Source organism: Anomaloglossus baeobatrachus, chromosome 3 (genome assembly GCF_048569485.1).
Source record: "Anomaloglossus baeobatrachus isolate aAnoBae1 chromosome 3, aAnoBae1.hap1, whole genome shotgun sequence".
In the NCBI taxonomy this organism is placed as follows: Eukaryota; Metazoa; Chordata; class Amphibia; order Anura; family Aromobatidae; genus Anomaloglossus; species Anomaloglossus baeobatrachus.
Genome location: NC_134355.1, coordinates 672,838,069 through 672,865,705, shown reverse-complemented (window position 1 = coordinate 672,865,705; position 27,637 = coordinate 672,838,069). Strand labels below are relative to the sequence as shown.

At 46.7% G+C, this 27,637-nt stretch overlaps 1 protein-coding gene across 1 annotated transcript; it reads left to right on the top strand.

Moving 5' to 3' along the window:
* MTMR9 (myotubularin related protein 9) lies at positions 1–27,561 on the top strand. Its single transcript, XM_075341253.1, has 10 exons — positions 1–322; positions 1,392–1,500; positions 2,496–2,621; positions 10,160–10,333; positions 13,870–14,087; positions 17,794–17,955; positions 18,806–18,947; positions 24,085–24,305; positions 24,552–24,703; positions 27,147–27,561. Exons 1-10 carry the CDS (start codon positions 141–143, stop codon positions 27,308–27,310), a joined length of 1,650 nt encoding a protein of 549 aa, XP_075197368.1. The 5' UTR covers positions 1–140; the 3' UTR covers positions 27,311–27,561.
* Positions 27,562–27,637: the final 76 nt, after the last annotated feature.

Here is a 27,637-nt window from a genome sequence, read left to right as displayed (position 1 = left end):
AGATGGGGCGCGCATGCGCAGTAAGGGGACAGGGAAGGAAAGACGAGTAGACGCTGACAGCTGAGGCTGTGGCCTGGTCCTGCGCACAGGAATGAAGAGAATGGCCGGGTTATAAGGGGGAGACCGGCTCTGCCTGCAGGATGGAGTTCGCTGAGCTTATCAAGACGCCCAGGGTGGATAAGGTGCTGCTTCACAGACCCTTCCACCCGACAGTGGGCGGTACCCTGTGTCTGACGGGTCACCACCTGATCCTGAGCTCCAGGCAGGACAACAGTGAGGAGCTGTGGCTGCTGCACTCCAACATCGACTCCATAGAGAAAAGGTGCAGTCCTGTCCGCCCGCCTACCCATCCGCCTGTCTATCCGCCCGCCTACCTATCCGCCTGTCTATCCGCCCGCCTACCCATCCGCCTGTCCATCCATCCGCCTACCTGTCTGCCTACCCATGCGTCCGTCTGCCCGCCTACCAGTCCGCTCGCCCGCCTACCCATCCGCCTGTCTATCCGCCCGCCTACCTGTCTGCCTACCCATCCGTCTGCCCGCCTACCAGTCCTCTCGCCCGCCTACCCGTCTGTCTTTCCACCTGCCTACCTGTCCGTCCGCCCACCTGCCTACCCATCATCCCGCCCCTCCGTCCGCCTACCCGTCCGTCCGTCCGCCCGTCCACCCATCCGTCTGTCTGCCCGTCAGTCCGCCTGCCCGTCCGTCCACCCGCTTGCCCGTCCGTCCGCCCGCCCGCCTACCCGTCCGTCTGCCCGACTACCCGTCCGTCCACCTACCCATCTCTCTATCCGCCCGTCCATCTGCCTATTTGTCCATCTGTCCATCCACCCAGCTTAGCCCCCCGTCCGTCCAACTATCCACCAATCCGTCTTGTCCATCTGCCTATCTGTTTGCCCATCCTCCAGTCTGTCCGTCTGTCTATCCTTATAAGTTTAGAGACACTGCAGCATTATACATGATGATGTACATTATGTGTTGGCGGCTCGTCACCGCTGTGTAATGGAGAATATTCATTCCCTGAGATGTTTGATTTTCTGGGACACTCCGGTTCCCTGATGACTTCTGCCCCCCCCACCCACTGTAGATCGTCAGCTCTTACAGGGTGGCTTTATTTTTGCTTTAATTGTTTTATTTTCTATAACTGTTACTTATGAATTATTGTATTGTATTGTATTGTATTGTAGAGCGCTGCGGAATATGTTGGCGCTATAGACATAAAGATGATGATGTTATTAGTAAATACTCCGCAGCACTTGTGCGTCCATGCTGAGGTCCTATAGACTGAGGGTTGTACGCACAGGACAGGGGCTGGTGCTAATCACCTTATCCCCTATCATCCCCATACCGTATAGTAAAATGCTAATTTTTATTTTTTCTTCCCATTCTCAGGTTTTTGGGGTCTTCTGGCACCATTACTATAAAATGTAAGGACCTGCGTATAATCCAGCTGGAGATCACGGGCATGGACGAGAGCCTGAATGTTGCCAGCTCCATAGAGGTGAGTCCTCGCTCCTTCCACAATATTGTAACACTCATCAATGGGCGATACCCGTCCATAGTCATCAGTTCACAAACATTAGCAGCTGCGGCTGGCACAGTGTGCTTCGGGGGCAAGGCTGCAGCCGGTGCGGTGGGAGGGAAGGCTGCAGACAGGAGGGTGTGGTGGGGAGAAGGCTGTGGCTGGAGCAGTGTGGTGAGAGGAAGGCTGCAACCGCTGCGGTGGGGGGGAAGGCTGCGGACGGGACGGGATGGGACGGTGCGGTGGGGGGAAGGCTGCGGACGGGACGGGACGGTGCGGTGGGGAGGAGGCTGCGGACGGGACGGTGCGGTGGGGAGGAGGCTGCGGACGGGACGGTGCGGTGGGGAGGAGGCTGCGGACGGGACGGTGCGGTGGGGAGAAGGCTGCGGACGGGACGGTGCGGTGGGGAGGAGGCTGCGGACGGGACGGTGCGGTGGGGGGAAGGCTGCGGACGGGATGGGACGGTGCGGTGGGGAGGAGGCTGTGGACGGGACGGGACGGTGCGGTGGGGAGGAGGCTGTGGACGGTGCGGTGGGGAGGAGGCTGTGGACGGTGCGGTGGGGAGGAGGCTGTGGACGGTGCGGTGGGGAGGAGGCTGCGGACGGTGCGGTGGGGAAGAGGCTGCGGACGGGACGATGCGGTGGGGAGGAGGCATAGTGCGATGGGGGGGAAGGCTGCGGCGGGGGAAGGCTGTGACTGGGGCGGTGCATTTGGGGGTAGGTTCTGGTCAGTGTCGGGAAATCGGAAAGTTGCTCAGCATTATGGCCGCTCCTTGCGCCCGGGAGGGGGGAAGGGAGGACAAATCTAAGCATGAAACTATATTTTGGAATGGAATAAATCACGATGGGGTGTAACTATATCTCGGTGGTGGGTTCCCCTGTAAGTCCTGGATCTTCTCATTCTATGGACACAGATATGTCCCTCTGATGTCGCGGCTCCTGGTGGATGTTATTTGTTGCCTCTTCTCTCCTCAGGCCTTATCCACACTGGACTCCATCACGCTGATGTACCCCTTCTTCTACCGTCCGATGTTCGAGGTGACGGAGGACGGATGGAGCTCTTTCCGTCCGGAGCAGGAGTTCGAGCTCCTCACTTCAGAGGTGACGTTTCCTCTCTCCTTTATTTCTGTTCTTATTTTCAAGGTCTCTGCTTGTTGTCTGTGAATAAGAACCTGCAAAAGCCGAAAACTGTAAGAGTAACATTTCTCCCAGCTGAGGCTTTGTATCCAGGACCCTAAAATGACTATCTTGTCTAAAGTCTAGGTTCTTTAGCTCATGTTTAGGCTGTAAACAATTAGATCAACCATCTATCCCCGGTGACAGTCATGTGGTTTCTGACAATAGAAGGTCATAGCATCTGGCTGCACAGAATGCTTCCTGCCTTTCCATTGTTCCTGCTGTCAGTATTCATTGGTATAGGATCTTTTTTGCTGGATTCATCTCCCCCTTCTGGACCCAGCAGGAGCTCGCCTTCCACCCTGTTACTGATCATCAGTATTCTCTTGGTGCTGATATACTTCTTCCTTCCTTGGACTAATGCTGGTGATATTTTCAGTTCATTCAAACCTTGGTTGCAAGCAGGTGGCTTGTACTCCTCTGTGGTATTGTTGCTGAAAACTTTGCTGAACATCTACCTGATTCATCCAATGATGTGTAGTTCATGCTTTTCCCGCATGTGTGTTTTCCTTGTGTCTTCTATAGTGTTAGTGGGGTTGATTAAGAGCTCATCCCATCCGTTCCCTATTTAGGATCCAGCACTAGGGATACTTAGGGTCAGGTTTTCGGCTCGGCACATAGGTTCCGCACCTATCTAGGGTGGTGACGGACCCCAGGGTCCTGCAGTAGGTTTGGTCAGGGGTCACCATATTCCCTTTCCAAGAGGTTTCCCGTCCCTTTCGCCATTCGCTTGGTAATTTCTTGTACCAGCAGCGTGGCACCATCAGCTGTGAGAAGTATTAGGTTCTGTTCATACACAATTTTCATTCTGCAGCGAAAAATTGTTCTCATGGCAGTAAAAAAAGCCTCTGACATGCTACAGATTACCGTATTTTTGGATTATAAAACGTACGTTTCCACCCAAAAATTTGGGCAAAAAATGAGGAGTGCGTCTTATAATCCGAATGTAGCTTACCGGGGGGGGGGGGTGAAGAATGATCACAGGAGGCAGGGGCAATGCTGCGGGCGGGTCCTGGGGCTCACTGCAAGCGGTAAGGATGGGGCCATCCTGAAAATATTGGTGGTGCGGACTTCAAATAATGGCGTCTGGAGTCGGTGCGTGCGCAGATTTAGCTCAAGATCTCATCTGTGCATGCACCATTTCCAGCCCATTGATCTCTCAGCAGTGGACTTAAGGAAAATGGCGCCCGGAGGTGGCGCGTGCGCAGATGAGATCTTGGCTTGTCATTAAGCTGATAGCTCAATCGACTCCGAGTGCCATTTTTTTTTTTTTTTTTTTTTTTTTTTTTTTTTTTAAGCCCTCTCCGCCAACAGTTTCTGGATGTTCCTGCCTCACAGCGCCCGCAGCGAGCATCTGGGACACCCGCCGCACCACCCGAAGGTTGCCCTACTCCACCACCGCCCCTGCCTCCTGTGACCCTGCTGCACTTCCACTGCTGCACTCACTCCCTCTCCCCAGTACCCCAAATTATAAGACTGGCCCCTTCTTTTTTTTTTTTTTTTTTATCTCTCCAAATTTGGGGTGTGTCTTATAATCCAGTGCGTCTTATAAACCAAAAAATACAGTATTTTCTGCACCAAATCTGCAAGGAAAAAATAAGTAACTTGCTCACAGCACTTCAGAATTCTCATTGACTTTGCTGGCATAAAGGTAGACATGCAGATTTGGGCCCCAATCTGCACCAAAAAACACACACCGCCGAAAACTGACAGTGATAATCCATTGCAATGGATTTTAACAACGCTCAAAGTACTAAAAGTTAATGTACCATATAGGAACTAAGTAAAAGAAATAAATTGTAAAAATATAAAAAAAAAAATAATGAATCCCAAAATAAAAAGCAAAAAAAAATGAAAACAAAAAAAAATTAAAGCAATAAATATGTATATTTATGTAAAAATAACCAAAAAAAGTTCACGTATTTGGTATCCCCGCATCCGGAATGATCCGATCTATAAAACTTGAACACTAGTTTAACCCCTTCAGTGAACACCGTAAAACAAACAAACACAAAGAAGGTGCAAAAAACTATGCTTTCTCATATCACCTGAAAAAAGTGGAATAAAACGCGATCAAAAAGTCACATGGAAATACAAATGGTATAGCTGGAAACATCATCTTGTCTCGCAAAAAACAAGCCGCCATACAGCTCCATTAGCGAAAAAATAAAATGCTATAGTTCTAAGAATACAGCAATGCAAAAACATTTTTTTTTTTTTTTTTTTATATAAGAGTTTTTATGGTGGAAAAAAGCGGCAAAACATAAAAAAAACCCCTATATAACTTTGGTATTGCTGTAATCACACTGACCCAAAGAATAAAGTGTTCTTATCACTTTTATGACACAGTGAACGGCGTTAAAAAAATAAATTTCCTTATTGCTGTTTCTTCTTGATTCTGCCTCACAAAAAGCGGAATAGAAATTGATCAAAAAATATTATGTGGCCCAGAATGGTACCAATAAAAACTCTAAGTCATTCCGTAAAAAATAAGCGCTCACTTGATTATCGGCAGAATAATAAAAAAACTGTAGCCTTTGCAAAAAAACTTTATTTTGGGTAAAAAAAAAAAAAAAAAAGATTTTAGCAGGGCTGTGGAGTCGGTAAGCCAAACCTTCGACTCCGACTCCTCAAATTCTCTTGCTCCGGCTCCGACTCCGACTCCGGCTCCGACTCCGACTCCTACATATATTGCTTATAGTTAGGTGAAAAATTTATTGTAGTACATGAATATGTGTATGTGAACATCAGACATTTAATAATTTTTATGATACAATAATCAAGATATTTGGATAGAACATAAAATATATTTATTGGAATACAACTTTAGAACACAAAAAACTGTAATAAATTGTAAATATGTAATACACTATGTAATATACAGTAGATTACATATATATCTTGTGTGTGTATATACACTGTATATATATATATATATATATATATATATATATATATATATATATATATATATATATATATATTTTACATATTTACAATTTATTAGTTTTTTGTGTTCTAAAGTTGTATTCCAATAAATATTTTATGTTCTATCCAAATATCTTGATTATTGTATCATAAAAACAATTAAATGTCTGATGTTCACATTGTACTACAATAAATTTTTCACTTAAATATAAGCATTATACTAAATATTATTATTTAGTAAAATATTCAGCACATTCTGCATTGCACTCCTGTCCCCAATTTATTATATATTTTAGGAGTCGGAGTCAGTGCATTTTATACCGACTCCGACTCCACCAAAATGAGCTCCGACTCCGACTCCGACTCCACGACTCCGACTCCACAGCCCTGGATTTTAGAATGATAGTAACCAAACCTTTAAAAAAACAAAGAAAAAACAAAAAAAATATAAACCTGGTATTGCTGTAATCGTACTGACTTAAGGAATAAAGCCGCCTAATGACTTATACCGCAGGATGAATGGTGTAAAAAATAAAGCCAATTCTTCACCTGCTGTTGATTTTGTTAATTTTTTCCTCCCAAAGATCGCAGTACGGCGCGGCTCATATTTATCCTGCACTCTTCGCTGAGCGCTTACATCAGGGATTGCATGTAAATCTGTGAAAAATGTGATTCCGTCAAAGTTCCCAATGGGAAAGTCATTGCAATGAGGCACGGGGAGTCACTTTGACCTCATGTCTGGCTTGTGATCTGGTGGTGTCCATCTTTTTATGCCTCTTTTTTGGCGTGCCTAAAAGTGCTGTCAACAACACTTTTGTTCACCATTGAAAAGGACACCACTGAACAGAGGCCAAATGGAGTCCGAAGTAACTCTGCTGCCTCATTATAGTGAAAGGATCCATTGTGGGTTTCATCCGAATCACATATTTCGGAGATATAGATGTAAGCGCTCAGCATAGAGCACAGGATAAATGGGAAATTGTTCTGTACCCACATAGCTTTCAACTCAATCCACAAAAACACAAGTCCCCACTCAGGTCCATCATCGGAAACGTTTTACTAGTAGCACAAAGGCTGTGAAAAAATACCATGGCCCCCTCTAAAAAGAAATCCGGCAAAATCTGCCCTCCAAAATCCAAATGCCCTCCCTCCCTTCTGACCCCCACAATCTGCCTAAATCACAATTAGCGTCCACATGTTTGGCATTGTTGTAGTGGAGAGAGCCTGCTTAATTTACGGACTTCAGGATTCACAATCAGGGCACAATGTACGGGCACTACAATGTACTGGGCACTACAAGAGATTATTTGCAATTTTTGATTATGCAACATTCATTGCGTTTGACTCCATGGGTATTTTCTAGAGACTAAATTGCAAACTACACCCGTAGATGAACTCCTTGAGGGGTGTAATTTCCAAAAGTTGGTCACTTGAGGGGGTTTCTGTTGTTCTAGCTCTTAGGGGTTCTGCAAATTGAGTCTACAAACTATTCTAGGAAAATGTGTGCTCCAAAAGTCTAATGGCGCTCCTTCCCTTCCAAGCCCTGTGGTACCGCAATAAAGTACTCTACGGTCACATTTGGGACATTGCCACTTTCAGAAGAAATTGTGTAACACATTATGAGGCCATTTTTACTAATTCTCCTTCTGCAAATTGCAAATCTGAGGTTAAAACAACATTTTGTTAAAAATGTAACTATTTTTTTCTTTACCGCCCAATAGTATAAGATCTGGTGACATATCTGTGATGTCAATATGCTCACTGCACCTTGACATGAGTTCATTGAGGGGTGCAATTTGTAGAATGGAGTCACTTGTGGGGGATTTCTGCTGTTCTGGCAAGTCAGGGGCTCTGCCAATATGACATCGCCACTTGCAAGCTATTCCAACTAAATCTACACTCCAGTATGGCGCTCCTTTCCTTTTGAGCCCTGCCATGTGCCCAAACAGTAGTTTCTACTACATATGGGGTATCTGCATACGCTTGAGAAATTGCACATCAAATTGAACCATTTTTAACCTTGTGAAAATTAAAAATTTGGGGCAAAGCAATATATTTTTGGGAAAAAAATGTATTTTTTTTTTTTTTCCATGGTTCAGCATTCTAAAATTCTGTGAAACATCTGGGGGTTGAAGGTGCTCACCAAACATCTAGATATATTCTTTGAGGGGACTATTTTCTAAAATGGGGTCACGTGGGGGGTTTCCACTGTTTAGGCACATCAGGGGGTCTCCAAACGCAGCAAGGCATACACTAACGTTTCCAGGTAATTTTTTTGGTAAAAAAGTCAAATGGCGCTCCTTCTCTTCCGTGCCCTGCCGTGCGCCCAAACAGTAGATTTCCACCATGTATGAGATATAAGCGTACTCAGGAGAAATTGCACAACAAATTGCTTGTGAAAATGCAAAATTTGGAGCGAAAGGAACAATTTTATGGGGAAAAAATGTGGTTTATAAAATATATATATTCGTATATATTTCAGTGCCTTGCAAAAGTATTCAGCCCCCTTGAATTTTTCAACCTTTTCCCACATTTCAGTCTTCAAATATAAAGATAACAAATTTTAATGTTCTGGTGAAGAATCAACAACAAGTGGACACAATTGTGAAGGTGAAAAATATTTATTGCTTATTTTAAGGTTTTATAAAAAAAAATAATAAACTGAAAATTGTGGCGTGCAATATTATTCATCCCCTTTAAGTTAATACTTTGTAGCACCCCCTTTTGCTGCGATTACAGCTGCAGTCTCTTGGGGTATGTGCCTATCAGTTTTGCACATTGAGAGACTGGAATTCTTGCCCATTCTTCCTTTGTAAACAGCTGGAGCTGAGTGAGGTTGGATGGAGGCGTTTGAACAGCAGTTTTCAGCTCTTTCCACAGATTCTCGATTGGGTTCAGGTCTGGACTGTGACTTGGCCATTCTAACACCTGGATATGTTTATTTGTGAACCATTCCATTGTAGATTTTGCTTTATGTTTGGGATCATTGTCTTGTTGGAAGACAAATCTCCGTCCCAGTCTCAGGTCTTTTGCAGACTCCAACAGGTTTTTTTCAAAAATGGTCCTGTATTTGGCTCCATCCATCTTCCCATCAATTTTAACCATCTTCCCTGTCCCTGCTGAAGAAAAGCAGGCCCAAACCATGATGCTGCCACCACCATGTTTGACAGTGGGGATGGTGTGGTCAGGGTGATGAGCTGTGTTGCTTTTACGCCAAACATATCATTTGGAATTGTGCCCAAAAAGTTTGATTTTGGTTTCATGGTTTCATGTGAGCAGAGCACCTTCTTCCACATGTTTGGTGTCTCCCATGGGCTTGTGGCAAACTTTAAAAACACTTTTTATGGATATCTTTGAGAAATGGCTTTCTTCTTGCCACTCTTCTATAAAGGCCAGATTTGTGCAGTGTATGACTGATTGTTGTGCTATGGACAGACTCTCCCACCTCAGCTGTAGATCTCTGCAGATCATCCAGAGTGATCATGGGCCTCTTGGCTGCATCTCTGATCAGTCTTCTCCTTGTGTGAGATGACAGTTTGGATGGACGGCCGGGTCTTGGTAGATTTGCAGTGGTATGATACTCCTTCCATTTCAGTATGATCGCTTGCACAGTGCTCCTTGGGATGTTTAAGGTTGTGGAAATCTTTTTGTAACCAAATCCAGCTTAAACTTCTCCACAACAGTATCACGGACCTGCCTGTTGTGTTCCTTGGTCTTCATGATGGTCTCTGCGCTTTATACAGACCCCTGAGACTATCACAGAGCAGGGGCATTTATACGGAGACTTGATTACACACAGGGGGCTTATATTTATCATCATCAGTCATTTAGGACAACATTGGATCATTCAGAGATCCTCAATGAACTCCTGGAGTGAGTTTGCTGCACTGAAAGTAAAGGGGATGAATAATATTGCACGCCCCAATTTTCAGTTATTTTATTTTTTTAAAAAATTTAAAATAAGCAATAAATATCATTCATCTTCACAATTGTGTCCACTTGTTGTCGATTCTTCACCAGAACATTAACATTTTTATCTTTGTTTGAAGCCTGAAATGTGGGAAAAGGTTGAAAAATTCAAGGGGCCGAATATACTGTACGTACATATATATATATATATATGTACATATATACATACACATATACACACAGTGTATGTGTGTACTGCAGTCAGGCGATTAGTTATAAAGGAAATGATGGAAGGAAACACATATTGCAGCCGTCAGCGATATTCGGGCTGACACTGCATGCGTGACAGTCCTGACCACAGGAGCTTACAATCTATATGGTATAAAGGGGACAGATTACAGCCCTGTCTATATGTTGCGGTGACATTATGAGGAACATTTCACATCTTTAGGAAAGATGAGCCATTTGATATTTCACAAAAAAAAAATAAAAAAAGCTATAACTGAGAAATTCGTTGAGCGTGATTGATGGGGGAGCGCTCTGTGTATGTAGCACCATGGGGGGGCGTCTTCTGTTTCTTCACTGTATTTCTTTCCCTTCTCTTTCATGTCACATTCTTCCACCAGACTGAAGATTGGAGACTGAGCGACGTGAACCAAGACTTTTCCATCTGTCAGTCCTACCCCCCTGTCGTCATTGTACCCAAGTCCATTGACGATGAGTCTCTGCGTAAGGTGGCGACGTTCCGTCAGGGGGGAAGATTCCCAGTGCTGAGCTACTATCACCGGAAGAATGGGATGGTGAGTACAGCAGAGCATATCATTCCTGCCTGTAATGTTACTCCAGAGCTGCACTCACTATTCTGCTGGTGCAGTCACTGTGTACATACATTACTGATCCTGAGTTACCTCCTGTATTATACTCCAGAGCTGCACTCACTATTCTGCTGGTGCAGTCACTGTGTACATACATTACATTACTGATCCTGAGTTACATCCTGTATTATACTCCAGAGCTGCACTCACTATTCTGCTGGTGCAGTCACTGTGTACATACATTACATTACTGATCCTGAGTTACATCCTGTATTATACTCCAGAGCTGCACTCACTATTCTGCTGGTGCAGTCACTGTGTACATACATTACATTACTGATCCTGAGTTACCTCCTGTATTATACTCCAGAGCTGCACTCACTATTCTGCTGGTGCAGTCACTGTGCACATACATTACATTTCTGATCCTGAGTTACCTCCTGTATTATACTCCAGAGCTGCACTCACTATTCTGCTGGTGCAGTCACTGTGCACATACATTACATTACTGATCCTGAGTCACCTCCTGTATTATACTCCAGAGCTGCACTCACTATTCTGCTGGTGCAGTCACTGTGTACATACATTACATTACTGATCCTGAGTTACATCCTGTATTATACTCCAGAGCTGCACTCACTATTCTGCTGGTGCAGTCACTGTGTACATACATTACATTACTGATCCTGAGTTACCTCCTGTATTATACTCCAGAGCTGCACTCACTATTCTGCTGGTGCAGTCACTGTGCACATACATTACATTTCTGATCCTGAGTTACCTCCTGTATTATACTCCAGAGCTGCACTCACTATTCTGCTGGTGCAGTCACTGTGCACATACATTACATTACTGATCCTGAGTCACCTCCTGTATTATACTCCAGAGCTGCACTCACTATTCTGCTGGTGCAGTCACTGTGCACATACAATACATTACTGATCCTGAGTTACCTCCTGTATTATACTCCAGAGCTGCACTCACTATTCTGCTGGTGCAGTCACTGTGTACATACATTACATTACTGATCCTGAGTTACATCCTGTATTATACTCCAGAGCTGCACTCACTATTCTGCTGGTGCAGTCACTGTGTACATACATTACATTACTGATCCTGAGTTACCTCCTGTATTATACTCCAGAGCTGCACTCACTATTCTGCTGGTGCAGTCACTGTGCACATACATTACATTTCTGATCCTGAGTTACCTCCTGTATTATACTCCAGAGCTGCACTCACTATTCTGCTGGTGCAGTCACTGTGCACATACATTACATTACTGATCCTGAGTCACCTCCTGTATTATACTCCAGAGCTGCACTCACTATTCTGCTGGTGCAGTCACTGTGCACATACATTACATTACTGATCCTGAGTCACCTCCTGTATTATACTCCAGAGCTGCACTCACTATTCTGCTGGTGCAGTCACTGTGCACATACATTACATTACTGATCCTGTCAATCAGTGACATTTTATACTTGCACCATGTAATTAGAGGTCTGGAGAATGTCGCCCGGTCAGTATGACGCCGTGCTGTGCAGTGCAGTGTTGTGCAGTGTTGTGCAGTGTTGTGCAGTGTTGTGCAGTGCTGTGCAGTGCTGTGCCGTGCAGACATCTCTTGTGCTGTGCAGCACATGTATCTCTTCTGACAATCTTCTTGAGTTGTATGTGTCCCCAGTCTAATGAGTGGGAATTACAGAACGTGATGAAGGTGAGGCAGACAACGCAGGCCGTCCGCTCCAAACAAGGTGGAATCTGACCCATCCGGCCCCCAGGTCATAAAATATTAGAAAAGGGAAACTACTGCAAGATTATCTGCTGCTCCGCATCATCTGATTATCTGGGATGAAACTAATCCCAGGCTACAGAGAGTGTAAATAGCACGGTCCCCAGCAGCATAGAGTATTACAGCAGAGGAGAGCACCCGCCTGGTGGGCAGTCACAGCAGCACAGAGTATTACAGCAGAGGAGACACAGCAGCACAGAGTATTACAGCAGAGGAGAGCGCCGTCTAGTGTGCAGTCACAGCAGCACAGAGTATTACAGCAGAGGACTGCACTCGTGTGTTGGGGAATCACAGCAGCACAGAGTATTACAGCAGAGGAGTGCAGCGGACTAGTGTGCAGTCACAGCAGCACAGAGTATTACTGCAGAGGAGTGCACCTGTCTGGTTGAGAGTCACAGCAGCACAGAGTGTTACAGCAGAGGAGAGCACCCGTCTGGTGGGCAGTCACAGCAGCACAGAGTATTACAGCAGAGGAGTGCACCCGTCTGGTGGGCAGTCACAGCAGCACAGAGTATTACAGCAGAGGAGAGTGCCCGTCTGTTGGGCAGTGACAGCAGCACAAGAGTATTACAGCAGAGGAGAGCGCCCGTCTGGTGGGCAGTCACAGCAGCACAGAGTATTTCAGCAGAATTAGTGGTGTGTCCTGCAATGGGATGATGTTAATGAGGACTAGGGCTGTATGATATAAGTGGAAAGATTCCCCCAGCAGCCCAGAGTATTTCAGGAGAAGGAGGCAGTGACCTGTCATCTAATGATGATGATGATGAGGATGGGGCTGTGAGTGCATCATGATATGAGAAGTGGAAGAATTAGAGCTTTCCAGCAGCACAGAGTATTTCAGGAGAGGTGTGCTGATATTATAGGTCAATCCTCTTATGATGTGAGGACGGGGCATGGAATGAGGGGGATCCTCTGCTGATTGTATGTGAAGCTCCTCACGCCCCTATGACAGTTCTTCAGGACCCTCTATCCCTTTGTAATATAAAATCTTCTCCATCACCCAAATGATATCCTCGTCCTGCTCTGTAATTGTAATGTGAGCATTTATATAATGGCCCATGTAGATAAATGTGACCCCCCCCCCCTCCCCACAAGTGCAGCCATCCCCTCCCCCGCAGCGGTTGTCAGCCGGGCTCATTGTAAATGCATTGATTGTGGAGTGAACTCTCCCCGCAGCGCAAATCAGATCATCAATCACTGTCCCCGCCCGCGCCGCGCTGTCAGCTCTGCTGCACGGCGGCCATTTTCTGCGTTCTCCCTCACTAGATAATGGCCGGACCCTCGATGCCTGTGTGGGCGGCCGCTCGGCCAAATCATTTCACGGTGGATTGAGATTTTACATTACTTTTACTAATTTATTGCAGATTTTCTCTCGACTGCATATTAGTGGTCACCCAGCTTTCCTGGGAACAGATCTCCCTAAACAAAAACCCCATGCAGAAATGTGATTCTACTCTAGTCACATCCAGAGCTGCGTTTTCTCGCACAACTCTCGCCTGTCGCAGCAGTGACTCTCTGGTGCCAATTGTACTAACTGTGCACACTGCAGCCATATGAGTGGCACTAGGGGGTTAATATACTATCACTGTACATTATCGGATCTCGACTTTATGATAAATGCAGCTTTGGATGTAATTGGAGCAGTGTCCCAGTACATGCACTGTGTCACAGGCTTCTCCTGCTTAGATCGTCAGCTCCGCAGGTCAGCATTGTGTGTCTTGTGTTGCAGGTGATGATGCGCAGCAGTCAGCCGCTCACCAGCACTAATGGCCGGCGCTGTAAGGAGGACGAGAAGCTCATTAACGCCACGTTACGACCCGGGAAACGAGGATACATCATAGACACCCGCTCGCTGAATGTGGCCCAGCAGGCGAGGGCCAGGGGAGGCGGCTTTGAGCAGGAGGCGTACTACCCCCAGTGGAGGAGGATCCACAAGACCATCGAACGGTAACTGGATGGGATCTCGTACAGAAGACGGTGCTGGGGTGACAATTGTGATGAGCGGGCACTACCATGCTCGGGTGCTCAGTACTCGTAACTAGTGATGAGTGGGCACTACCATGCTCGAGTGCTCAGTACTCGTAACTAGTGATGAGCGGGCACTACCATGCTCGAGTGCTCAGTACTCGTAACTAGTGATGAGCGGACACTACCATGCTCGGGTGCTCTGTACTCGTAACTAGTGATGAGCGGACACTACCATGCTCGGGTGCTCAGTACTCGTAACTAGTGATGAGCGGACACTACCATGCTCAGGTGCTCAGTACTGGTAACTGGTGATGAGCGGACACTACCATGCTCGGGTGCTCTGTACTCGTAACTAGTGATGAGCGGGCACTACCATGCTCGGGTGCTCAGTACTCGTAACTAGTGATGAGCGGACACTACCATGCTCGGGTGCTCTGTACTTGTAACTAGTGATGAGCGGACACTACCATGCTCAGGTGCTCAGTACTTGTAACTAGTGATGAGCGGGCACTACCATGCTCGGGTGCTCTGTACTTATAACTAGTGATGAGCGGGCACTACCATGCTCGGGTGCTCTGTACTCATAACTAGTGATGAGCGGGCACTACCATGCTCGGGTGCTCTGTACTCGTAACTAGTGATGAGCGGGCACTACCATGCTCGGGTGCTCAGTACTGGTAACTAGTGATGAGCGGGCACTACCATGCTCGGGTGCTCTGTACTGGTAACTAGTGATGAGCGGGCACTACATGCTCGGGTGCTCGGTACTCGTAACTAGTGATGAGCGGGCACTACCATGCTCGGGTGCTCAGTACTTGTAACTAGTGATGAGCGGGCACTACCATGCTCGGGTGCTCAGTACTTGTAACTAGTGATGAGCGGGCACTACCATGCTCGGGTGCTCAGTACTTGTAACTAGTGATGAGCGGGCACTACCATGCTCGGGTGCTCAGTACTAGTAACTAGTGATGAGCGGAAACTACCATGCTCGGGTGCTCAGTACTCGTAACTAGTGATGAGCGGGCACTACCATGCTCGGGTGCTCAGTACTCGTAATTAGTGTTGAGCGGACACTACCATGCTCGGGTGCTCTGTACTTATAACTAGTGATGAGCGGGCACTGCCATGCTCGGGTGCTCAGTACTCGTAACTAGTGATGAGCGGGCACTACCATGCTCGGGTGCTCTGTACTAGTAACTAGTGATGAGCGGAAACTACCATGCTGAGGTGCTCAGTACTCGTAACTAGTGATGAGCGGGCACTACCATGCTCGGGTGCTCAGTACTCGTAACTAGTGATGAGCGGGCACTACCATGCTCGGGTGCTCAGTACTCGTAACTAGTGATGAGCGGGCACTACCATGCTCGGGTGCTCAGTACTCGTAACTAGTGATGAGCGGGCACTACCATGCTCGGGTGCTCAGTACTCGTAACTAGTGATGAGTGAGCACTACCATGCTCGGGTGCTCGGTACTCGTAACTAGTGATGAGCGAGCACTGCCATGCTCGGGTGCTCAGTACTCGTAACTAGTGATGAGCGGGCACTACCATGCTCGGGTGCTCGGTACTCGTAACTAGTGATGAGCGAGCACTGCCATGCTCGGGTGCTCAGTACTCGTAACTAGTGATGAGCGGGCACTACTATGCTCGGGTGCTCTGTGCTCGCCCATCACTAGTGATAATATATTATAGAGATAGGTTTGTGACCCAGATTCACTCATAGCACCCTCCACAGGCTGTACTATTGAGGTACTCACTCAGCGAGAGCACATAGAGGTACAAATGTGTAATACTGTGACATGGAGGAGTTATCATGGGGACACAGCTGTGCAGCTCTGATCAACAGAAATGAAGCAGCGATCAGACTGCTGATCCTTATAGTTCCCTGAAGGACTAGCAAAATTAAAAAAAAAAAAAAAAGTTTAAAAAACCCCTAAAAGTTCAAATTACCCCTCATTACAATTAAGCTGTTAAAAAAAAGAAAAAATATACACGCATTTGGTATCGCCACGTTCAGAAACGCCCGCGCTATCAAAATATAAAACCAATTAATCTGATCGGTAAACGGCGTAGCTGCAAGAAAATTCCAAATGCCAAAAATTAAGTTTTTTGGTTGTCGCAAATTTTGCGCAAAATGCAATAACAGGCGATCAAAAGGTAGAATCTGCGCAAAAATGGTACCATTTAAAACATTACTTCACGCCGCAAAAAATAAGCCGTCACCGAGCCAAAGATCCCGAAAAGTGAGAATGCTACGGGTCGTGGAAAATGGCGCAAAAAAAGTCGCTTTTTGGACAAACTTGTGAATTTTTTTTAACCTCTTGGGGTACTTTCACACTTGCATTATTTTCCTTCTGTCACAATCCGCCCCTTTGGAAAACAGCGGAATCCGTTAACGGATTCCGTTGTTTCCCATAGACTTGTATGGGTGACGGATTGTGCCAAAAGTACCTGCGTTGCTTCCGCTGACCGACGCTCCGTTGCTTCCGCCGGGCGGGAGGAACGCAGCATGTAACGTTTTTTGCGCAGCAGAATCCTGAGGATTTCACTGTGCATGCTCTCTCTGGCTCCCTGCACACGTAACCAGGATACACATTGGGTTACTAAGTAATGCACTTTGCTTGGTTACCCAATATTTACCCTGGCTACGTGTGCAAGGAGCCAGCGCTAAGCGGTGTAAGCTGGTAACCAAGGTAAATATCGGGTAACCAAGCAAAGTGCTTTGCTTAGTTACCCGATATTTACCATGGCTACGTGTGCAGGGAGCCCGACACTTCCCTGCTCGGCTCCGCCCCCTCCCTCACTCTGCATGTACACACACACACACACACACACACCTGTCCCCAGCCATGCAGTCCCCACGGCACTGATGTCCTCAGGGCCATGGTCCCGCTCGGCTCCACCCACCCCGCACACATTCTCAGCGGCCGAGCGATCAGCTGATCACCCGGCGGCCGGCTGCTGTGAGCGATCAGCTGACCACCCGGCGGCCGGCTGCTGTGAGTGATCAGCTGATCGTTCACAATAGTCTGCCGTCGGTAAAACTGTAAAAAAAAACAAAAAAAAAACAGATTCCATTGTTTTGCAGCATCCGTTGTGTCACTATATGTAACACATCCGTTGCATCCGTCACGCAACGCAACGGATACCGTTCAATGCAAGTGTGAAACTAGCCTTAGATAGAAGTAAACCTATACATGTTTGGTGTCTACGAACTTATACCAACCTGAGGCATCACACCCACACATCAGTTTTACCATATAGTGAACACAGTGAGAAAAATATCCCAAAAACTATCATGCAATCACACTTTTTTGGCAATTTTTCTGCACTTTGATTTTTTTATCATTTTCCAGTACACTATATGGTAAAACTAATGGTTTTATTTAAAAGTATAACTTGTTCCGCAAAAAAACAAGCCTTCATATAGCAAGATTGATGGTAAAGTAAAAAAAGTTACAGATCTCAGAAGAAGGGGAGGAAAAAACAAAAAAAAAAAAATAAATAAAAAAATAAAGTAAAAATAAAAATCGCCCGGGGGTAAACATGTTCAGAAAAAAAAAATGACTGTCTCCTCTTAATCATACGAACCTGAAGAATCCTATTACTGGGTCGTTGTTACCGCACAATGAACACCGTAAAAACAAATCCAAAAAACCCTCCCAAATGTTGTTCTGGTTTTGCAGGTTTAACATTCTGCAGGAGAGTCTGATAAAGCTGGTGGAGGCCTGTAACGATCAGTCCCACAACATGGACCGCTGGCTCAGCAAACTGGAGGCCTCCAACTGGCTGAGCCACATCAAGGAGATCCTGACCACCGCCTGCCTCGCCGCCCAGTGCATCGACCGGTGAGCACCGAGTAGGGTAGACCCGACTGATCATCCGAGGAGATCGGCGTCACCTATTTCTCTAGTACCCGCTTATGCCCATGTTATGACTTTTTGAGAACTGCGCTATAAAAACATTCCTACCTCAGTTCTCTGCCGGGTTCGAGAGTCTCTGCTTGCTGTCAGTGAATGGGAGCATTCTTTGTTTGAAACATATAGAGAGAATCATTCTCACTGCTGAGAATATGGTTGTATTCAGAATGGGTCTATATAATGGGGCGTTTTATGTACACCCCCCCTCAATATTGTATTTTCACTGTGTGCATGAGGCTTAAAGGGGTTGTCCACTTTCACCAAAGTTGGCCAAAACTTTGTAAAATACTTAAAATAATAAAAACAGCAGATGCTCCACCCTCTCTGGCTCCGCCCCACAACTTTGATGACATCACATCAGTGCTTTGGCCAATCACTGGGCTCCGCCACGGTGACGACGTGCGACGCTAAGATCAGCGAATGGTTAAAATGGTCACTCCTGCTATTCACATGACGGCACCTCTGCCAACAAAACACTGAGACCAGAGCCAGCGCTGGACCGGGGCGGGGGGGAGGGACTACCTACTAAGTTTGCTATTTTAGACTGTTTGGAGTCCTCTTTTCCTAAAAGTGGACAACCCCTTTAAGGTTTCTTCTTTGTGCTGAGGAGTCTGCACTGGGATAGGTTATTGTCCACACCCCTCTTCTTTTGCCTGTTGATGGAATTCTCCTGGTTTGCAAGAAGGGGGCGGTAGAGAGTCCAGCCTGTGCTGCTTTTCATTGAGGGGTGTTCGTGATGTAAAATAATGAAGGGTTAATGCATATCCCTCTCACCTAGGGAGGGGGCGTCCGTCTTGGTGCACGGATCGGAGGGCATGGATTCCACCTTACAAGTGACCTCGCTGGCGCAAATCATCCTGGAGCCCAAGAGCAGAACCATCCGCGGGTTTGAGGCGCTGGTGGAGAAGGAGTGGCTACAAGTGAGTATATATCCCGCCATCGACACAGGTCACTCCTCCCATAACCCTTCCTGACGACGTTTACCGTGACCATACACCTCAAACTGGGAAACCTTTATTAACCACTTAATGGCTGCTAGTAATCGTTTAAGGGGGCCTAAACTTAAAAATATAATAATAAAAAAAGTTTTTGCAAACATTTCATAAATATAGAAGTTTAATAAAATATATTAAAAAAATAAATTTGATATTGTCATGAATGTAAAAGTCCAATCTATGAAAATATTACACTATTTAACTTGTATGGTAAATAGCAAAAAAAAAAAAAAATATAACGCCATAATTGTCATTTTAGAGTCACCGACTCTGCCCCAAAAAATGCAATAAAAAAAGTGATGATTTATGTCTTATGTTCCAATAAAAACAGCGTGCCAGGCAAACTGCTCTCTGAAAATGCCACCAAAAAGCCACATTTTTCTATTTTTTTTTTTTTTTAGAAATTTTTTAGATTTTTTTTTTTTTTTTTTTTTTTTTTTTTTTAATTTTTGCTCCCACCCTTTGGTCCCTTCTTGGGGGCTGTGGGAGGTAGTTTCTCTGTTGGTGTGCTCATCATTCTTCTTTACCTTCTTTCTTAATATTTCTAAAATGTACACACTTAGGCTAGGTTCACATTTCCGTTGTTTTGCATCAGTCACATGCGTTGCTTGACGCATGTGACTGATGCGTTGTACAATGGATGACAAAGAAAAAAATTTCATTGTCGGACTCCGTTGTGTGCGGGGGGCGGAGTTCGGGGGGCGGAGCTGAGGATGTCAGTGCCGCGGTCTGCATGGCTGGGGACGCGTGTGTGTGTGTCTCTACATGCGTGTGTACATGTGGAGTGCGGGAGGGGGCGGGGCCGTGGAGCTGAGGACATCAGTGCCGTGGGGACTGCAGGGCTGGGGACAAGTGTGTGTGTGTGTGTGTGTGTGTGTGTGTGTGTGTGTGTGTGTGTGTGTGTGTACACATGCGGAGTGCGGGAGGGGGCAGAGCCGAGTGAAGTGTCGGCCTCCTTGCACACGTATCCAGGGTAAATATCGGGTAACTAAAAGCAAAGCACTTTTTGCTTGGTTACCCGATATTTATCTTGGTTACCAGCATACACCGCTTAGCGCGAGCTCCCTGCACCCGTAACCACTGTAAATATCGGGTAACTAACCACAGCGCATTGCTTGGTTACCCGATGTTTATCCTGGTTACGGGGGCGGGGAGCTAGAGAGCGCATGCGCAGCAAAATCCTACGGATCGCGCTGCTCAAAAAACGTTACAGGCTGTGTTGCTCCCGCCCGGCGGTCAATTAAAAAACGACTCACCGCGACGCAGCAGATGCAACGCAGCATCATCAGTGGCAATCCGTCACTAATAGAAGTCTATGGGGAAAAACAGGATTCCTGCAAAATATTTTGCAGGATACCGTAATTCCTCTAGGCGACGGATTGTGACTGATGCAAAACAACGGAAATGTGAACCTAGCCTTACATGCTAGGGGGGGGGGGAAAGACAATTACTTGGAATTGTATCTGCATATGGAGTCTGTCAGCCCCCCAATAGATATGTATAAAGGGGTCAAGTTTAACAGATTTTTGTACTGTCTGGGTTTGATTGGTTTTTTTTTTAAATTTTTTATTTATAAACAATGGTAAAGAAAATTTTTTTTTTTTTGCTTGCACCCCAGTAGGAATTCTTATTATATTATAGTATAGTTTAGTATATAAAGTGGTAAAATTCAAAAATATTTGTGAAAATTAAAAAAAAAAAATCAAAAAATGAGAATTAGATTTACAGCTTTTTTCCCCAATAAAATGAAACCTATTTTGTATCGCCAAGCGCATAAAATTCCGTTTTGTCACAACATAAAACGTAACCTATTCGGTAAAGCAAAATAAAAAATGTCAGAATTGCAATTGTTATAGGTTGCCAAATCTTTACTGAAAAATGCAAAAAAAAAAAAAAAGCCCCAAAACATTAATTTTTCCGTATAATATGGTAAAATATATGGTAAAAGACCCCTATTTCATTTGTTAGTTTACATCACAATTATGAAATTGCGCTGTAATTTTGCGACTTTACATAAGTCCTGATCAAGTTTTTGGAAGAGGGTTGGGATAGGACGTGATCACGCCCGTCCCACAAATTTCTGATCATATAGACCACGAAAGGGGTATAAATTATATCAGAAATGGACGCCAGCCCCTGACTGGAGTAACATCGTTTGCGTTGGTGCACGGCATTTATAAGATGCACCAATTCCCTTGCAAGATGAAAACATGATTTTTCCTAATGAATTCACTGCAGCCCTCTCCAGCACTGGCTTTATTAAAGGGATCCTGTCAGGTCCCCTACGCACTCAGTACCACGAGCAGTTCTGGGTGCATAATGCTAATCCCTGCCTAACCATCCATGTATGCACTACCATAGATAAAGAGATTTTTAGAAAAAGTATTTCTAAAGAGCCTTTATGATATGCTAATGAGCACAGGGACTAGTCATAAGGGCGTTACTTCCCCTGGCTAGTCAGCCCCCTTAACGTGTCAGTACGCCCTTGTGGGTGTGTTAACATGCAATGAATGTGCAGCGTCAGAGAATGGTCACGCTTACCTCTCTGCTGCCATCGCTTCCAACTCCTGGATTTTGGCTCAGTTTGCATGACCCCGGACTTTTGGTCATGTGCACTATGAAGCCGGGTGCACGTGTCCTGGCTTCAAACTCACGTAGTGCGATGACCAAAAGTTCGGGGTCATACACACTGAGCCGAAATCCAGCGTCAGACGCGATGGTAGCGGAGAGGTGAGATCATCCTGTGATGCTATGCATTCATAAGCATGTTAGTACACCCACAGGGAGGTGCTTACATGAGAAGGGGGCTGACTAGCCAAGGGAAGTAACGCACTTGTGACTAGTCTCTGTGCTCATTAGCATATAATGAAGGATCTTTAGAAATACTTTTTCTAAAGATCTCTTTATCTATGCTACTAGATACAGGGATGGTTAGGCAGGAATCACTAATATGCACCCAGAACTGCTCGTGGTCCTCGGTGGATATTGCACCTGATAGGTTCCCTTTAAGACTTATGTGCAAAACAACAGTCTTAAAGGGAACCTGTCACCAGGTTTTTCCCTTATGAGCTGTGGCCACCACCAGTGAGCTCTTATATACAGCGTTCCAGAATACTGTATATAAGAGCCCAGGCCACTCTGTAGAATGTAAAAAACACCTTTATTATACTCCCCTTAGAGGCGGCCGGTCTCATGGTTGTCGCTTGTCTCGTCCGGCACTTCCTCCATCTTGTGGGATCACCGTCCTCTTGCCCAGCCCCTGTGCATGACCTCATTCACAGAGAGGCCTCCATTGCTCTCCTGCGCATGCGCACTGCGATCTGCCCAGCTGAAGGCAGATCAAACTACTGTAGTGCGCATGCGCAGGCATTCTTTGACCTTTCCTCGCTCCTGCGCATTACAGTACTTTGCTCTGCCCACAGCCGAGCAGATCACAGTGCGCATGCGCAGGAGCACAATAGAGACCTCTGCTTGAATGATGCAGGGCACGTCATGCACATGGGGCTAGGCAGGAGGACAGCGATCACACAAGACGGAGGAGGCGCCAGACTGAGAGCAGCAACACCCATTGGACCGGACCGCCCCCTAGGTGAGAATAATTAAGGTGATTTTTACATTCTACAGAGCGGCCTGGGCACTTATATACAGTATTCTGGAGTGCTCTATATAAGAGCCCACTGGTGGTGGCCGCAGCTCATAAGGGAAAAACCTGGTGATAGGTTCCCTTTAACAAATTGGGACCAAAAAATGTTTTTCTTTTCACATTCAAGATTTTTTATTCCCCCCGTTTCTCAGCATATAATGGTGTCATTCAAAGCTGAAATTCATCCCGCAAAAAAAAAACAAAACTGCTTAAAGGGAACCTGTCACCACTTTTTTGGCCTATAAGCTGTGGCCACCACCAGTGGGCTCTTATATACAGCATTCTAACATGCTGTATATAAGAGCCCAGGCCACTGTGAGAACATAAAAAACACTTTATAATACTCACCTAACGGTCGTGCGGTTGGCCATATGCGCGTCTCCGTTCTTTGGTGCCGGCGCCTCCTCTTTCGGCCATCTTTGTCCTCTTTCTGAAGCGTGGGTGCATGACGCTGCTACGTCATACACACTCGCCGGTCCTGCACAGGCGCACTACAATACTTTGATCAAAGTGCGCCTGCGCAGGACCTGAATGCCGGCGAGTGTGTATGATGTCGGATGCGTCATGCACCGCGGCTAGAGAAGGAGCACAAAGATGGCCGAAAGAGGAGGCACCGGAGAACAGAGAAGCCCATATGTGCCACAGTGCGACCGTTGGGTAAGTATTATAAAGTGTTTTTTATGTTCTCGCAGCGGCCTGCGCTCTTATTTAAAGTAATATTTAAGTGATGTTTACCACACACACACCACACACACCACACCACACACACCACACACACACACGCGCACAAACACACACACACACACACACCACACACACACACCACACACACACACACACACCACACACACCACACACACACACACACACACACACCACACACACCACACACACACACACACACACACACACCACACACACCACACACACCACACACACCACACACACCACACACACCACACACACACACACACACAGTGAATCGAGCCCTCAGTTTGATATTATGATCTTGAACCGGTTTGGCCATTTTAAAGGGGATTCTCACAAAGTTCATTAGGATCAATAGATCTTGGAATAATAGTAAGTTCCATAATTTAATGTGATTAAAAAAAATGTTCCTGTGCTGAGATAATCTTATATATGTGTCCCTGCTGTGTACTGTGTAATGGCTGTGTCTGACTATATAGGGACATGGTCTAATCATACCACAGCTCCTGGGCCGAGGAGGAAGCAAAAGAGAGTATACAGATATTACAGCACAGAATCACAAATTTATTCTTCCTTTGAGGTAAAACATTTTTAAAAAAAAAAAAAAACAGGCATGGAAATGTTTTACCTCACAGGATGAATCGCCTGTGATTCCGTGCTGTAATGTTTGGTGTCATGGCTGCTGCAGACTGAAATCTATTCTGTTCCCAGGCAGGTCATCCATTTCAGCACCGCTGTGCTCAGTCCGCCTACTCCAACAGCAAGCAGAGGTGGGAGGCCCCGACGTTCCTGCTGTTCCTGGACTGTGTGTGGCAGATCCTGCGCCAGTTCCCCTGCTCCTTTGAGTTTAATGAGCGGTTCCTGGTCACGCTGTTTGAGCACGCCTACGCCTCTCAGTTCGGTACCTTTCTGGGCAACAACGAGTTTGAGAGGTTAGTGCGATGCCATCCTGTGGGGTACAGCGAGCAACACCCTGCTAAAATTACTAGAGGGGTCCTTGGTTGGAAATATTTTGTCTATGGTCACTTTTCTGGCCACTAACTTCCATTATTTGTATTGAAAATAAAACTAAGACCATACGGGAAGAAAGTGAAAGCTTCCAATATGGCCGCCCCCAGGCAGAAAAGATTGTCAAAGTAAATGTGTCACTGGATGTATCAATCCTATCATCTCTGTAGGAATAAGCTGAAGCTAAAGCAGAAGACGCTGTCCCTCTGGTCCTGGGTGAACCAACCCAACGAGCTCCACAGGTTTACCAACCCCTTATATGAAGCCAATGGTCTGGTCATCTGGCCCTCCGTGGCCCCCCAGAGTCTGCTGCTGTGGGAAGGTGAATCTGTCAACTACTTCTCTACTGTGGTTGTATGTGCATCTCCTACTGTCCGCTCTCCGTCCTTCATATGCCCACCATCTACTGTCCGCTCTCCGTCCTTCATATGCCCACCATCTACTGTCCGCTCTCCGTCCTTCATATGCCCACCATCTACTGTCCGCTCTCCGTCCTTCATATGCCCACCATCTACTGTCCGCTCTCCGTCCTTCCTATGTCCACCATCTACTGTCCGCTCTCCGTCCTTCCTATGTCCACCATCTACTGTCTGCTCTCCGTCCTTCCTATGTCCACCATCTACTGTCTGCTCTCCGTCCTTCATATGCCCACCATCTACTGTCTTCTCTGTCCTTCATATGTCCACCATCTACTGTCTGCTCTCCGCCCTTCATATGTCCACCATCTACTGTCCGCTCTCCGTCCTTCATATGCCCACCATCTACTGTCTGCTCTCCGTCCTTCATATGCCCACCATCTACTGTCTGCTCTCCGTCCTTCATATGCCCACCATCTACTGTCTGCTCTCCGCCCTTCATATGCCCACCATCTACTGTCCGCTCTCCGTCCTTCATATGCCCACCATCTACTGTCCGCTCTCCGTCCTTCATATGCCCACCATCTACTGTCTGCTCTCCGTCCTTCCTATGTCCACCATCTACTCTCTGCTCTCCGTCCTTCCTATGTCCACCATCTACTGTCTGCTCTCCGTCCTTCATATGCCCACCATCTACTGTCTGCTCTCCGTCCTTCATATGCCCACCATCTACTGTCTGCTCTCCGTCCTTCATATGCCCACCATCTACTGTCTGCTCTCCGTCCTTCATATGCCCACCATCTACTGTCCGCTCTCCGACCTTCATATGTCTACCATCTACTGTCTGCTCTCTGTCCTTCATATGCCCACCATCTACTGTCCGCTCTCTGTCCTTCATATGCCCACCATCTACTGTCCGCTCTCTGTCCTTCATATGCCCACCATCTACTGTCCGCTCTCCGTCCTTCATATGTCCACCATCTACTGTCCGCTCTCCGTCCTTCATATGCCCACCATCTACTGTCCGCTCTCTGTCCTTCCTATGTCCACCATCTACTGTCTGCTCTGTCCTTCATATGTCCACCATCTACGGTCTGCTCTCCGTCCTTCATATGCCCACCATCTACTGTCTTCTCTGTCCTTCATATGCCCACCATCTACGGTCTGCTCTCCGTCCTTCATATGTCCACCATCTACTGTCTGCTCTGTCCTTCATATGTCCACCATCTACTGTCTGCTCTCCGACCTTCATATGTCTACCATCTACTGTTCGGTCTGTCCTTCATATGCCCACTATCTACTGTCTGCTTTTTGTCCCTCGTATGCCCACCATCTACTGTCCCCTCTCTGTCCTTCATATGCCCACCATCTACTGTCTGCTCTGTCCTTCATATGCCCACCATCTACTGTCTGCTCTGTCCTTCATATGCCCACCATCTACTGTCTGCTCTGTCCTTCATATGCCCACCATCTACTGTCTGCTCTGTCCTTCATATGTCCACCATCTACGGTCTGCTCTCCGTCCTTCATATGCCCACCATCTACTGTCTTCTCTGTCCTTCATATGTCCACCATCTACTGTCCGCTCTCCGTCCTTCATATGCCCACCATCTACTGTCTTCTCTGTCCTTCATATGCCCACCATCTACTGTCTTCTCTGTCCTTCATATGCCCACCATCTACTGTCCGCTCTCCGTCCTTCATATGTCCACCATCTACTGTCTGCTTTTTGTCCCTCGTATGTCCACCATCTACTGTCTGCTCTCTGTCCTTCATATGCCGACCATCTACTGTCTGCTCTCTGTCCTTCATATGCCGACCATCTACTGTTCCCTCTCTGTCCTTCATATGCCCACCATCTACTGTCTGCTCTCTGTCCTTCATATGTCCACCATCTACTGTCCCCTCTCTGTCCTTCATATGCCCACCATCTACGGTCTGCTCTGTCCTTTATATGCCCACCATCTACGGTCTGCTCTGTCCTTCATATGCCCACCATCTACTGTCTGCTCTCTGTCCTTCATATGCCCATCATCTACTGTCTGCTCTCTGTCCTTCATATGCTCACCATCTACGGTCTGCTCTCTGTCCTTCATATGCCCACCATCTACTGTCTGCTCTCTGTCCTTCATATGCCCACCATCTACTGTCTGCTCTCTGTCCTTCATATGCCCACCATCTACTGTCTGCTCTCTGTCCTTCATATGCCCACCATCTACGGTCTGCTCTCTGTCCTTCATATGCTCACCATCTACGGTCTGCTCTCTGTCCTTCATATGCTCACCATCTACGGTCTGCTCTCTGTCCTTCATATGCTCACCATCTACGGTTTGCTCTCTGTCCTTCCTTTGCTCACTATCTCCTGTCTGCTCTCTATCATATGTTTTGACACTTTGCTCTAATCCTCAGGGGTTTTCCTGCGCTGGAACAGATCATCTAAGTTCCTGGAGGACGCCTACGAGGAGATGATCCACATCATAGAATACAACAAGGACCTACAGGTCCGGGTCAATGCATTAAGGAGGCAGCTATCCGAGCTGGAGACAGAAGATGGGATGCTGGAGACCCCTTAATGTGAACATTCCCTTGACCAACCCCGCTCCCCCACAACTGTGCATCGTCCACCTCTCCCCCGCCCCGGACTGGGCTACATGTTTACACTATCTGTTGTGCATGCACTACAATTTTCTCTGGTGCAATCCGTGTATAACTCTTGGGACTGGGGACCAAGGAGTGTGCAGCATGGGAGCCAAACGTACCCATTCCACAGGGGCTCCTTGCCTGAGCACTTGGCTCCTTGAGGGCTCCTTGAGGGCTCCTTGAGGGCTCCTTGAGGGCTCCTTGAGGGCTCCTTGAGGGCTCCTTGAGGGCTCCTTGAGGGCTCCTTGAGGGCTCCTTGA

Excerpts from the sequence above, each read along its gene's own strand:
- MTMR9 (XM_075341253.1), top strand. The coding sequence starts at position 141 with ATGGAGTTCGCTGAGCTTATCAAGACGCCCAGGGTGGATAAGGTGCTG. Across the intron at positions 17,956-18,805 it reads GCCGCCCAGTGCATCGACCG|GGAGGGGGCGTCCGTCTTGG; the intron begins GTGAGCACCGAG and ends CCTCTCACCTAG. Across the intron at positions 24,306-24,551 it reads GGCAACAACGAGTTTGAGAG|GAATAAGCTGAAGCTAAAGC; the intron begins GTTAGTGCGATG and ends TCATCTCTGTAG.